This window comes from Coffea eugenioides, chromosome 6, assembly GCF_003713205.1.
Source record: "Coffea eugenioides isolate CCC68of chromosome 6, Ceug_1.0, whole genome shotgun sequence".
In the NCBI taxonomy this organism is placed as follows: domain Eukaryota; kingdom Viridiplantae; phylum Streptophyta; class Magnoliopsida; order Gentianales; family Rubiaceae; genus Coffea; species Coffea eugenioides.
The window spans coordinates 2,825,606-2,840,289 of NC_040040.1; the positions used below are offsets into that span (position 1 = coordinate 2,825,606).

Consider the following 14,684-nt stretch of genomic DNA (forward strand, 5'->3'; position numbering starts at 1 on the left):
AAAACGGCATCAGCAATTAATTGCTGCAAGTAAAACCGCCAAGTACTGATGAATTAATGTAGATCGCGTTCAAGTTACAAACAGTTGGTTGCCAAACAAACCATCATATCTTCCTGAGATGAAGCAAATCTGTGAATGGCTTTTAAGCATCTTCATCTTACTGAGAATCAAAGGCTTCTAAGCAGCTCAAAATACCGCTGTCCACGCACACCCAACCACCCCATCCCCAGCCAGTAAGCTTTCTTTTCCATTATCCGAAGGATAAATTTCACTAACAACCGACTAAAGATTTTCTCCAGTAGGCAGTCTATCTGCTAGTAATCCCTGGTTCCCACAACCTTATCAAACAGACAAAACAAACAGGTGAGCACGAGACCTTCTGACAAATTGTTGCCGATCATGATAAGATCGTATTGCGTTGGACTCTAAACATGCCACGGCAGTCTACTGAAGTAGGCGCGCAACATGGGTTGTTGGTGGACCGCCACGCCCGCCGATGATTTATTCTACTCCCCGGAGGCATGTCGGTGTCCTTTTAGTTCCTCTGTCGGTGTTGGGTGGCAAACGACAATCAACCGCCGTCCAACGGGAATCGAACATTTTCTAACTCCGAGAGGAATTAAATCACACACATCGAATTGGAAACGGGTAGATATTTTCTTCTTCTTTTTTAAATCAAACGCACCGCCAACTTCCGACCAAATATCTACTTACGAAACGGCCAGCATTGATTCGTTTTCAGGACAATGGTTAAACTCACACAAAGGGAATCACGGCCATTTTTATAGAAAGATGTAATGGTAATCAGCCCTGAAAAGTAAGCTCATAGAAAGTAAAGTGATCCTGCTAACCAGCATCGCATCACTTAAGTCTTTAGCACATACACTGACTATTTATGATAAAAGATAAAAAGTTCTATAACCACTGCCACTATACTGACTACTATTACAGTTGATAATTCTGATTTCTATTGCCATGGGAGCAACTGAGTAACTGGCCCTTAGCTAAGATCTTCTACCTATCCTAATAACCTCCAGCTTCCTGCGCCCTGCATCAACAAATTACAGAATACAACTCAGTCTTCTGGTACTACACTCCAAATAATAATAATAATAATAAGAGAGAATCAGGTGTATACACTCGGATTCATGACTTGTATGTAAAAATTGAATACTTTGGACTACATTAATAATAATGACAATAAAGTCACACAAGCGGGTTTTCTAGGAACGCAGTACTCTGGACTACATTAAACGGGGTTCCACCTCTAAGTTTTCGCTTCCCGTTTGGTTTTCATTTACAGCTTGCGCTAGATTTTTTTTGCCTAAAGTTTCAATGGCATCAAGAGATTTATTATCTGCATAATTTTTGCATTTAACAAAACATTCAGTATTCATACCTAGCTTGCTTAATTATATACGAGTCCACAGTCCCTTGGCGGTGCGCTTGCTAGTAGTACAGAGATCCTGGCAGAAGTCAACAGAATGCAAATAGTCAATTCAGAAATCCGGTGTCCTACACGGTAGAGTAGTTTTAACGCCTCAGAATTATTAACATACCCTGCCACCAATTTCCTCTTGATGCAGAGCCAGAGTCATCTTCTCCACCATCTTTACCAAACTGAAGGAGGGGAAACAAATGCATACCGTTAGAATGTTCCATATTTTGCAGTCCACTAACACTTCTAAAACAGACCAAGTCCAAATCCACCGAATCTTTTATGTAATGTAATGCAGTAGTCAATTTATGTCAGTGATCGTTACTAAATTATAATTTTATGTTAGGTACTAAAAATTTGTAGCATCTGGGGAACACATAAACAAAATCACTTCTTTCTATGGTTCAATTTTCCCCACATGCGAGTGTGAAAATACGTCAGTTTCCTCAAAATCCGTACTTCTCCCAAAAAAAGAAACGAAAATCAGAACCGGTTCGAAACGAAATCTTCTCTCCAACGAAAACTGGCTAAGATTATGTATGCTGCATGACACAGTAACATGAAGGAAAGGTGAAAACGTGGGAATGAACTGCTCAACAAAATGAGTTCATGTTATCATCAATAACTATCAGGAATTGATTTTGGTGGTACATGTCAGTTGATGCACACTCACAGTATTGGAGCTCTGGGTCTGGGTATCCTGAGGGTAAGAATACACTTCTCGACCCCCATAGTATATGGACGAGCTGAGATGACATGGTTGCATCTTTTCTTCCTGATAAAATGAGCTCGCCTCCTTGTTTAAAATGCCGACATTATGGCCTCCGCTGACTGGGGGAATACTTTCTGAAAACAGAAGAACTAATTAAATTACCGAATAACAGTGGCTTCACCTTGAAAAACACATTAAAATCTTAATACAGACAAGACAAGACAAGAAGGACAGGCATACAACAAAAAGAACTACATGATATACAAGTGACAAAACAGTGGCTTGTTTCTTACTAAAACCTTTAAGCAAATTCCAGAAATAATCACCAAAGCACCTAACAATGAGGGCATCATTGATATCTCCATGCTAGAAGCTATACTATTAACTGAATCAAAATTTTCAACTTTCCAGGACACTGAATTGCTCACAAACCTGAAGGGCGAGCTTTGGTACTGCAGGGCTGACTAGCAGGGTCTTGCTTCTTTTCAAGAAACTCCGGGCGCGGAGGCTGCCGTCCCAAACCCTGAAATGAGAGGGGCCAAACTTGTAATGGCACAAGAACTTTATATAGTACAAACTACCACTATTAGAAAATTCCAAAGCTGCATCAGTTTTCATCGGTCAAAGAGGGCTTAAGTTAATAGTATTTTCCAATGGCTAAAAGATTGTAAAATTCTAACATACACAAACAATATTTATGCTGTAAAACTGAAACTTCTAGTTCCAATAAGCCCAAAAAAAGTCATACTAAAACATTAACAAATAAAGAAATCCAAAAAAAGGAGGTTGGCACCATAACTCCAAAAGTCCATGTGATAAATAGTTATTTTATTAACAATAAGCATCAGACAACACGCTTATACAATTAATCCTACTCAGTAAATAGTTCTCGAACTAAGATCACCTCTCCAAGACCCCTTTTCTTCAAGAAAACCCCATTCGTATGCCGCTCAGTTATTCTCACCGAATATTCGTCGATACATGTGCGACATGCAATTGCACTAAACCACTAAACCCCCTTCCAAGCACCCAAAGAAAGGAAAAAAAGATAAACTTTGATGTGGCAATGGTTTTGCATGAAGTGAAATCAACAGTACCAAACAATCGAAGAATATTAGAATAAAATTCAAGAACTCTCCATCCCAAAAATAAATAAATTAATAGGCACAGAGTTTATTGTTGAATATAGGCAGATACCTTTGGAGACGGCGCCAAGATGGACTCAAATATCCATGAAGAGGATGAAGCAGAGGACTCCTTGGACCCAAAAAGATCAGAAGTGAATGAAGAAGAAGAACCAGATTGCTTTCTTTTGTCCATCCTTCTGTCGTAACTCGTAAGTGCGGAGGAGTATGTGTACGCTATATAGATATTCTTTGACGGAATATATGTGCACGCTATATAGATACTATTTAATTTCAGTGTGTATCGGGTTGCAGGTCCAAGAGTGAGGGAGGGAGACCTTCTTATATAAAGCAAAACCACCGTCAGATAAAGGGGCAAAAAAAATGAAAAAAAAGAAAGAAAAAACACAGCCAGGGGAGGGCGATAAGTATTGCCGAGAAACCAACAGAAAGTTGAGAGGGAAAGAAAAGGGAGCAAGAAATGCAAAAGCCAAGATAAAAAAGAAAACGAAAAGAAAAAACAAGTATTATAACAGAGAAACGGATGGAAAGATAATAGCTGATGTAATAGGTCAGGAAAAAGAGATAAGGGAAGAAGAAGAAAATGATGACGATGAAGGGGGGAAGCAACAAAGGAAGACGAAGCCAAGATGAATACAAAGAACCCAAAACGAAACCGTCCCTCCTCGAAGACTCTATCTCTCAGTTTGCCTCCTAATAATGTACTTGTATTAACTAATATTTCCTTGTTTTATCCACTTCTCCGCTCTCTCTCTCTCTTATCGGATCTCCTCTCTCTGGATTTATATATATATATATATATATATATATATATATAAAGAAGAAGAAATACACGGTACACTACAATTGACGATAATTGAAAATGGTGATAGATATATGGATTTTTTTTTTGGGGAGGAAAATCGGCAAGGGATTTATTTTATTTTCTTGAATTCTACTGCTCTGTGTTGTGTCGAAGGACGATCTCTCTCTCCCTCTCTCTGTTTTTTCCATTGTGTTCCTCTTTACCAGTAGTAAGTAAGAATAAGAATAGTATTATAGTAGTGGTTGTACTAAATTAAAAGAAAAAAAATGGTTGATCTTTTTTTTTCAACAAACGTTAATATCCAAAAAAGGTTGATCTCTCAATCAATGAAATCTTTCTGTTTGTTCAGTTTCGGTTATTATGGCGTTAGTTGCTCATCACGCTGTCCTACCCTTACCCGCCTAAAATCTAAGACCTTCCCGCCATGTGGACTGCCCCATCTCCCCCTACTGTCGGCTCCATTCCTTTCACTTCCCAACCCTTTCCTGCCACGGCTGCTCTACTGGATAATAGTCACAATAACAATCCACTCTCCCCCTTCTGTAGTCTTCGCGTCCGATGTGGTATTATATTTATTTCTACTGTCCTTTTCTTTCCGAAACCCTTCCTTTTTGACTTTTCCCCTGTCTTCTTTTGGATACGCTTATGGTTGAAACTCGCAATTTACACCACCGTGTCTGTAGATCCTGCGTGCGTAAAAAATGTGAACTTTTTTTTTTTTTTGTTCATTTTGAAAGATCGCCCGTGCTTTGCATTTATCAGAAATTTGAGAAATTAGTCTTGTTGACTAAAAGTAACTAGTAAAAGAGTGGTAACTGCTGCATTTATCAGAAATTGGAGTTTCTCTTTTGTCACGTTAACAAATCAGATGCTGCGGTGGGAGTCTTTTTATGGCTTATCAACATAAGTAGATAACATGGCAACTCCATTCAGCCAGAATTTTCGTCGTCCTCTCACGTGCCCGGCATGTGGATTGGAATCATCATGTTGTTCGCGCATCGCGCGTTAGTTTTCCCATCTGGCCTCGCCTGCCAGTGTCCCATGTGCCCGCGCTTCCGTCTTTCTGTTCTTCTGCTGCATTTGCTCTCTTCCCGCTGCATTCTCTCTCCCACTACATTCTCTTTCTTTCTTTTTTTGGTTTTTTTTTGGGATAATGTTGCTCTATCACTTATCCGCATCCTCTGGAAACTGGTACAAAATTTTGTTGACCTCCTCCTTTGTTGTAATAGGCTTTCTTCTTCATCTCCGGTGAGGTCAGATCTTCTCTTCAGGTTGCCTCTGCTCTGCCCCTCTTTTTTTTTTTTGCTAAAGTTCGTATTTCTTTTGTCCCTTGTCCACTGACGTGCAGTTTTCTGCTTTTTTTTTTCTCATCCACGGGCTTGTTACCGCCCAAGGACGTGTCATCTTCACTGTTGGTTACAGATCTTGTGCTTTCTTCTTCCTCTCCAGTGAGGTCGGGTCTTCTCTTCAGGTTGCCTCTGTTCTTTTTTTTTTTGTTTGTAAAATTCGTGTTTCTTTGTCCCTTCTCCACTGACGTGCAGCTTTCTGCTTTTTTTGCTTAGCCACAGCCTTCTTACCGCCCAAGGAGGTCCCATCTTCACTGTTGGTTGCAGATCTTGTGCCGTTCGTTTGGAAAAAACTTCGGTCTCCTCCTCCTTTGTTGTATTAAGCTTTCTTCTTCCTCTCCGGTGAGGTCGGATCTTCTCTTCAGGTTGCCTCTGCTCTGCCCCCTTTTTTTTGGCTAAAGTTCGTATTTCTTTTGTCCCTTGTCCCTGACGTGCAATTTTCTGCTTTTTTTTCTCATCCACGGGCTTGTTACCGCCCAAGGACGTGCCACTGCTATAATAGCGTCCATGTCGATTTCTGGAATTCAAGGTCAACCCCTGGAGATCACCGGTAGTATGAAAAGTCAATCTGGAAACTTGAAGCCTGTTGCAGGTGACATGAGTGTGGAAGCTGAAAAATCAGTGTCACTATCTACAGAATCTCATGTTGAGACTGATGCCATTGAAGACATTCTTGTCTGATTCTGCTTTTACTCGGTTAAAAGAGTCAGAGACTGGGCTTCATCGCAAGGTACAAGATTTTATTTTTGGCAGTTGATATAAAGATTCCCTAAACTGCATGATTTGCACTAACCTGCTACTTGCGATTGGTAGTCAATGCAAGAGCTGATTGGCTTATCACAGAAGTATTACAATGAAATTGCTCTTCCTAAACTGGTAATAATGGAATATCTTCTTCTCCCTCTCTCTGGTTCTGTTTTAATTTTTTTTTTTAACATAACAACCAAATTAAGTTTCCCTGGCATTTCATTATGCAATACAGGTTGCTGATTTTGGTTCTTTGGAACTCTCACCAGTGGATGGTCGAACGTTGACTGATTTTATGCATACAAGAGGCCTTAGGATGCGTTCTCTTGGACAAGTTGTAAGTGCTTCTCCTCTTTTGTTCTGGTTCTTGCTTCTATCTCTATCTCTCTCTCTGGTTCATTGAACTACATTTAATGGCACCTCTGAGTCCGTGTTCATATTTTTGAAAAAGTGCTTACATTTTTCTTTTCATCCTTGCAAACTGGATATGTTTTATTTGATTTCCATCACTAAAATCTTGAGAAAGTGGAACTTGAGGTCCATTGCTCTCTGGTTGCTTGTTGGCATCAATATCAGTCTAACTTTCTTCGCTGTTGTGAATCTTCTATTTTGCATCTGATTTAATTTCAATATTTAAAAGATTAATCAATGGTTTAGCTGTGAATTATAGCAAAAATAAATTTAAGTTTTGAACTTTTATCAAATTATATTTGTTGTTGGTGGACTGCAATGAGCATAAGAGCCTTTGCAGCGAATATGGTGTTTCTGTTTACCCCCACCGTCCAATGGTTTGCAAAAGGTTCTTTGGAACCCAAAAAATGAGTATATGTGAAATATTGGAGTTTTCAAAAAGGCTTGTTTTTTTACCTTGCTCTGTTGAAATTATATTTGTCCTGATGTTGACTCTATGTAAATACAACTTACATGGCTTGAGTTCATACAATTGTATTCCTCATGAATTTATTTTTATTCTCAGGTATGAGGGTGCACGATCTGCAGAAGCCTTGCTAAGTTTGTGAACAGTGAAAAAGGTAATGTTATTGGCTAGCTGGCTTGTATTTTGTGGTCCATAAGTGTAATCCATGTCAACAAGTTTGATAGATTAACGTTAAACCATATTTTGGTAAAAGTGTTGATTAATCCATGAGATTGTTAAAATCCAATACATATTACTTGTGAAGATTAGAAATTTACTTCACCTTAAGATATCACAACGAAGAATTGTGCGGTGATTTCTTAAGGGGCAAAATATCAATCTTTTTTTTGTAATGTTTTCTATATTGGTTAAAATCTACAATGGATTAATTCAGGTTGTGATAGCACTGAAGGCTACAATTAAGAAACAGGTTAGTTATTAATTTGCTTCTTATGTTTTTTTTTTTTTTGGCCTCAGTTGTCTATTACTAACCCTCACTATTTCTTTAATTCTTTCTTCTATTTCGATTTTTCCCTTACCAAAAGGTCTATCTACAATGGATTATTTCAGGTTATGATAGCACTGAAGGCTACGATTAAGAGACACGTTAGTTTTTAATTTGCTTCTTATGTGGTTTTAATTCTTTTTTTGGGCTCTGTGGTCTATTACTAACCCTGAATTGCTACCAGTGATGACAAAGAAACTATTCAGATAATTTTAAGGAGTTCCAAAGTAGCTAGCTTAAAAAGTTGTATGAATTCGGCCTTATTCTTTCAACTACAATTAAATATTAGGAGCTTGGCCATGTGGTTTTCTTGTTTTATTCTTTATTGTTTATTTCATGTGACAGGTACACCTTGATTACCTAAAAATTGGTGGTAATATCATAATATCTGCATCATATCAGGTTATATGGCTGTCTTTTTAATTTTTTAATTTTTCGAGCCTTCCTATGGCTATTGTTTAATTATTATTGGAAGTATTTATCATGAAGTTGAGGACTTTTGATTTGCCTTTTTTGGGAGACAGGCTACTCTTCAGGAATTTGCAACTAAGGGGATATCAAGAGAAGATGGTGAAGCTTTACTCAGGAAAAGTGTTGAAATAGCCCGCGAGATACGGGATATATATTATGATAGAGCCAGCAAAGGTTCTTGGGATGTTATTGGAGATCCAAAAGCTTTAAACGTCAACTCCTTGTTGCTGTTTCTGTTGGAAGCCAATGCGTATCTTGCTGATGGTTCTAAATATAGGTGAATCTTTTAATTCTCTTCTTACATTGGAAGCAGAGTAGTATTTCAGTGCCCAAATACTGAATTGAAATATTTGAACTTGTGCTAGAAACTTTTCCTCTCGAGGACTTGTGACCTTCTCATGCATTGCAGTGGCATATATGGGGATGCAGTGACTCTAGAGACTTTGAAGCATTTCCATAAAAGAATGAGTTCAAGTTCTTGCTGACTCTGGTGCTGACCTGATTGCATTTGAGACAATTCCAAACAAATTGGAAGCTATGGTATTGTTTTTGAGTTGTGACTATCTCAGTGTACCTTAAACATTTCTTACGCTAGAGCAATTTAGATGATTTGCTGTCTATTTTGCCTGATTGCTTCTTGATATAGGACTATGCTGAGATTCTTGAGGAAGGGGATCCTATATCAGATTGTGCTGCAATTGCTGATTTATGCGACTGAGTTGTTGCTGTTGGAATCAACTGTACTGCTCCTAGATATATATTGATGGACTTGTCCAATCAATCAAGAAGGTATAACCAATTCTAGGATGCATTTGAAATGAATGAAATTGAAAATGATAATCAAATTTAATTAGGAACATTGATTTTAATTCTCTCGGGAAATCCAGGTAGTTTGTTGTCATGTCTTAGCTCTAATTGCAGTCTTTTAATCACAAGATCTTTTTTTTTTTTTTGGTTTCTAAGAATTCTCATTAGAGAAACCAATTCTGGGTCATGATTATTAGATGAATAAATTAGAAGTCAGAAAATCTTGGATGTCTATTTATGTACGTGGAACTTATTGCTTTACTTGCTAATATACTGAACCGATCCTGATATATCAGCGTTTTCCTTTTTTTCTTTCCATAGTCTTCCCAAGTTAAGGGCTCAATTGAAAAAAAGAAAAGAAAAAACCAGAAACCATATATATGTATATATACACATTCTAAGTATAAAACTATGAAGTGAAGTACATCTTTAAACAGATGTACCAACATTTCAGCTGTGTGTGAAGTGAAGATCATCCTAACAATGTTAGTTATTCTAAGCATAAAACTATGAGAGTGTTTGCTGATACTTTTTGTTGGCTGATTTCAATTACCGAAGAAAGGAAAATGCTGTGTTATTAGGATTTTATGGTTCTTAAGGTAGTTAAACTTGCTGAATTGCTACTGGGTATTTTCCTTGGATTTCTTGTTGGATTATGCATCTGTTTGCACGACTGTTTTCAAATCACTTATTCTTAGGGTGAGGATTACTGATCAAACTTTTGTTTGCTTGTACTTGTCAAATTAGATAATGTGGAAGTGAATAAAGAGAGGCTGGGAGAATTCCTTGAGGAGTTGCAGAGGAAAGAGGACACAAATGACAGCTATGTTGCTGCTCTGAAAGGGGAAACGTTGATTAGAAACTCATATGTGAGAATGCAACCTTTCCCGGAGCAAAGCACAGCTAAAGTTAGCAAGGAACAAGAGTAGATAATGAGACTGCTTTTGGCAGATTTTTGTACCCAGAACTTTTTTCTATTTTTCTCCCTTTTCACTACCATTGTAGAGCACTATTATGTGTGTCTAACGGTGGCTTCTGGTTTACTGGTTCTTTATTACAATGGGATCGCCAAAACTGAAGCTTAGCTTGTATACATTTGTACTTTATAAAAAGGACAAATATTAAGTGGTATAAGGATAGATATTATAAAAAGGACAAATATTAGCTTTGTTATAGCTTCAGAATTTATCTTTAGTTAGTTTATGTAAGCTAAGAAAGTGTCCCACCGCAGGATGATTATTGATTTTTATATTGTTAGTATATATTTGTATCCATCCCTTTGTGATTTTCGTACTTTCGCTATATTTGAGTTATATGAATCAGTATTTGAGTTCTTATATGAATGAGGAAGATTTGAAATATGGTCTATTTTCTGCATTAAAAGCTCAAAAATTATATTAATATAAATATTTTCACTATTTTGAGAGCATATCCATTTTTGATTAAGTATAAATCATTTTATCAAATTGGGCATGTTCATTTCTTTTTTCCACCGCGCACAGCGCGGTTTATGCCTCCTAGTAAATGATAATGTGGGGTGATTTCTTTTACGTCCCTATTTGCATAGTACCCTAACTGGAAAAAAATATCACACACACACACACTGGATATATGGGATAAAACGTGAGGTTTTGAAGGTGGTTGGAAGGGATAGGGTAAGGAACTGATCTTATCTTTTTATCTTGTCGGATCAAACCGTCTTCTGGGGTGGGGCAGGAAAAAAAAAACTTTAGATATTGAATTATTGATGTAGTCGTGTTAGTATTGGTACGTGGAAGTGATGTGGAGTTGCTTGTCATTTGGAGAGAGAGAGGGAGAGGGGGGGGTGGTCAGGGATCAGACCAAGGGGCATCAGAATTTTATCATCAGAGATTCAATATATTGTATGGTATCTTCTGTGTTACACTAGGCGTCCATGCGTCTCTTAAATTTGGTTGGTTCAATAAATGGGCATATTTTGTGTAACACCTAAATTTCTTTTTGGATTATCATCACTTTATCTCCCTAATATTTTGTGTCACTATCAATTTCTCTCTTAATGTTACTTTTTAGTCACTTTATCCTTAAAACTAACGGTCAAATTTAACGGAATTGTTGATTCAAGTGAAAAGACATGTTTGGTACTTAAAATTATTATTATCACTTTACCCCCATAAACTATATCCTTATTATCAATTTATCTCTTAGAGTTATTTTTTAAACAATTTATCCCACCATTAAACGAATTTAGCAAGCTAAAAAAATTTTAGAAGAAAGTGTCCTCCTCTTTATATAATAAAAACAACAAAAAATTTAGAGTGACTCTTCTCCTTTTTATTATTAAGGAAAAAAATAGTTAAAATATTATCTCTTTCTTCTTGGCAATCTTATTAATATTGAAAAGAAAATAGAAAGTTGGAAGAGGAGAGAGAGTTCAATTCTTTTTTTAAAATACAAATAAGAAAGAATTCAATATTTTTTTTATTTCAAAATTACTTTACTTTTATGTTTACTACCTAATTCAAAATAATACGATAATATTAGATTCTTCCATGGTTTATTTCTTTGCAAAATCTAATTTTCTATCGCCTTCTCTCTTATCTTGTTGTCTTTTCCTATTATTAATAAGTGTAAAAAAGAAATTTAAAAAATCCTTTTATTTTTATGTTTTTGGAACTCTTAGAATGAAAAAAAGGAAGAATAACAATTTCATTTTTTTATTTTAATTATATATTAAAAAAATATTAAATAGGTTAGATTAATGATGGGGTAAAATGTCTAGAAAATAATGTTAGAAAGCAAAGCGATTGCATCACTATAATTTAAAGGGATAAAATAATAATAACAATATTGTAATGCTATAAAATGAAAAGATATTTTTGTCCAAAACATATAATATGCTGAGTTGAATTATCTATAGGAGTGAAGTGACTAAAAAATAACATTAGAGGATAAATTGATAGTAATAATATAATTTAAATGAGTAAAATGATAATAATCTTTTTCCTTTTCCGCCCCTTCTTTTCCTTCACATCAAGCATAGCTAGGGAAAGGATGCTTTTCCAGTGAAATAATTATACGCAGCATTTGTTATTCAATTTGAGGACACATAATTTGCCACCACAAAAAAGGGGGAAAAAAAAAGAGTTGTGCCCTCAATGGAGTTTGATTATAATAAAATACTTACTTGTTTAAGTTTCAAATGATATAAAATGCATTAAATTAAGAGTTCACCTAAAAAAAAACTATTAAAGAGCATGATATTCTTAAATGATAGGTACAAACATGCTAGCTCCTAAAACTAAGGACATAATCATCTTTTGATTTATTTGTGTCACTTAAATCGTATGCTATTTAAATTAATGTTAGTACTAAATGATAGGTTACTTTTCTTCGGGTGTTGATGCGTTATTGATAGTCATTTTCTTAAAGTGAAATTGGAAAAAGAAAATATAGACCTTAAGAGAAAAGGAAAAAAAAAATTAAATGGATGATGCGGCGGGCCTAAGACAGGAGCAAGATAGCGTGGGAACCTGTGGGATCCAAATAGCGAATGCGAAGCATCGGTTTCGGCCATGGTAGACGACAACTAAACACGAGGTAGAGCCGGAGAGGGTCACCCCCAAATCCACAAAAACCATTCAAATTTGGGACCCGGGGCTGGAACCGTTTTGAAAGCTTGTGTGTATTTTATATACGGTGTAACATTATTTGTATATAATATAACATTAAAATAACAACGAGTAATATTAAAACAACGTTTTGTGAATTTCACACATATTAAAATCTGGATCTTATAAATTTTATTGGCCAAATCTTGACCATTAACTGGCAGGGACGGTTACCCTTCTCCTCAAATTTGTGCAGTGTGCTGACAACCACTGCTAGTAACTAGCAGTAGTAGCAAGGTAGAAGACGGCTGTCATTTATTGTTGGGTTGCTGGCACAGTTCCACTGTGGGTCGCCGCGTGCTCCACGTGTGTCCAATGTTTGTCACCGTCCCACTCACAAAGTACAATCGCTTTATTAATATCCTTTTCCTTTCATCTTCATTGCCACCTCTCGACTGACTGCGTGGCCTATGAGTGATGACTAATTCCGGCGTTTTTGATCCTCACAATTCTCGACTGTGTGTGTACCCACGATTCAATCAGTCCTTTTCGCCTTATCCATCCCCGACCAATCCTTTCCAAACAACAAATGGCCGTCCGCTTATGGATAAACTTTTCAACCGTTGTCAGTTATACGATTGAAATCTTCAGATCTATGCATGGATACAGCGCAGACATCCAGCTGACGATGAATTTCAACACCGACGGTCTTTTTGGCAATGTTTTAAAAACCGGATCGTTAATTGAACCGATGAAATGAATGGATCGAGGTTCAACCGGTCGGACAGGTTCAATTTCGATTCAATGAATTTTTTAAAAAATAATTTATATAAATATATATATGTACAAAATAAGACATGTAATGGACTAATTTAATATTTTATATGATGAAAAGTTTACTATTTTTTAATAACTTGGATTTTTAAAAATAAATTTTTTAAATTATAAGTTAAAACAAATAAATTTCATCTCAATTTCAATTATATCTAAATCCAACCCCAAAATATCACAATATTTTGAAATTATACAAAATTCATGTCTCTGAGAATTTAGATATTATGAATTTAAATTTAAATTTACGTTTTGGGATTTAGAGATTGCAATTTAAAAAAGAAAATTTGGAGTTCGAAGGAAGTCAAGAAAATCGAAAATAGAAATGTAAACTTGATAAGAAACAAAAAATAAGATAAAAGTGAGTGGTTGTGGCATTAAATAATTTGGGTTAAAAAAAATTCTTTTTTAACTTTTTTCAATTTAATGGACAAAAACAAAATTAAAAGATGGAAGAAAACATCAATAAATTAAAAATAAAGAGGTTTGATTAAAAAGGGAGTGACAAAAGAAAAGAGGATAGAGAGAGAGAGAGAGAGTTGAAAATTAAAAAGAAAGAGCCATGAGGGGATGAGATTTTGTAAGAAAAATGGAAAAAAGAAATATGAGTGTTTGCTTTATATAAATAAATTATCAAAAAAAACTAATAAAATGTGATGGTGCAACGGTTAATACATTGGTCTTTTATTACAAAGGTCTTGGTTCAAATCTTGATAGCTGCATTTTGCAAAACTTAAAATAAAAAAAAAAAGGGAAAGCTGAAAACCGGAAAACAGCCGGTTCGGCGGTTTACACGGTTCAACCGGTCGAACCGGCCGGTCCGATCCGATTTTCAAAACATTGCTTTTTGGTACCCAACTTTTAGAACCACGTAAGACTTTTTTTTTGTTTACTTATAATTTAAATTTTTATTATGTTAGTGTATATATTTGTTGTATTAGACCATAATTATCTTCAATTAGTTATTGGAGAGTTGTGCAAAAATAGAAGACTATTTTATCTTGTTTTTGCAAGTTAAATTTTCAATTCAAATGCAAATTGTTGACCAGCAACCAAAAGGGATCAGACACAGGGATATTCGTGTGTCCTAAACTGGATTGGAGGGTTCTTCAGGTTACTCTAAAACAAAGGCTCTCTATGGATTGGAGAGTTTTTCTCAAAAATTATTTTTGTTTGTGGAGTTCAAATACCAACTCCAAAACAACTCTAAAAAACACACAATTTTAAATACTCCCTCCGTCCCACTTTGATAGTCCTGTTTTCCTTTTTCGTCTGTCTCAAATTGTAGTCCAATTTCCAATTGAAGAATGTAGTTGTATTTTAATTTTCCTAAAATACCCTTATTCAATGTAAGTTATTGTTACTATAAAC

The 14,684-nt window shown here is 35.8% G+C and overlaps 1 protein-coding gene and 1 pseudogene across 1 annotated transcript; one reads left to right on the forward strand and one right to left on the reverse strand.

The window, feature by feature from the left end:
- Positions 1-750: 750 nt before the first annotated feature.
- Positions 751-3,960, reverse strand: LOC113775512. Its single transcript, XM_027320421.1, has 6 exons — positions 3,348-3,960; positions 2,583-2,673; positions 2,112-2,284; positions 1,560-1,620; positions 1,400-1,466; positions 751-1,048 (listed from the first exon to the last, which is right to left on the reverse strand). Exons 1-5 carry the CDS (start codon positions 3,468-3,470, stop codon positions 1,450-1,452), a joined length of 465 nt encoding a protein of 154 aa, XP_027176222.1. The 5' UTR covers positions 3,471-3,960; the 3' UTR covers positions 751-1,048; positions 1,400-1,449.
- A 1,427-nt stretch (positions 3,961-5,387) lies between these two features.
- LOC113772896 lies at positions 5,388-9,821 on the forward strand (annotated as a pseudogene).
- Positions 9,822-14,684: the final 4,863 nt, after the last annotated feature.

Excerpts from the sequence above, each read along its gene's own strand:
- LOC113775512 (XM_027320421.1), bottom strand. The coding sequence starts at position 3,470 with ATGGACAAAAGAAAGCAATCTGGTTCTTCTTCTTCATTCACTTCTGAT. Across the intron at positions 2,674-3,347 it reads TCTTGGCGCCGTCTCCAAAG|GGTTTGGGACGGCAGCCTCC; the intron begins GTATCTGCCTAT and ends CTCTCATTTCAG. Across the intron at positions 1,621-2,111 it reads AGACCCAGAGCTCCAATACT|TTTGGTAAAGATGGTGGAGA; the intron begins GTGAGTGTGCAT and ends CCCCTCCTTCAG.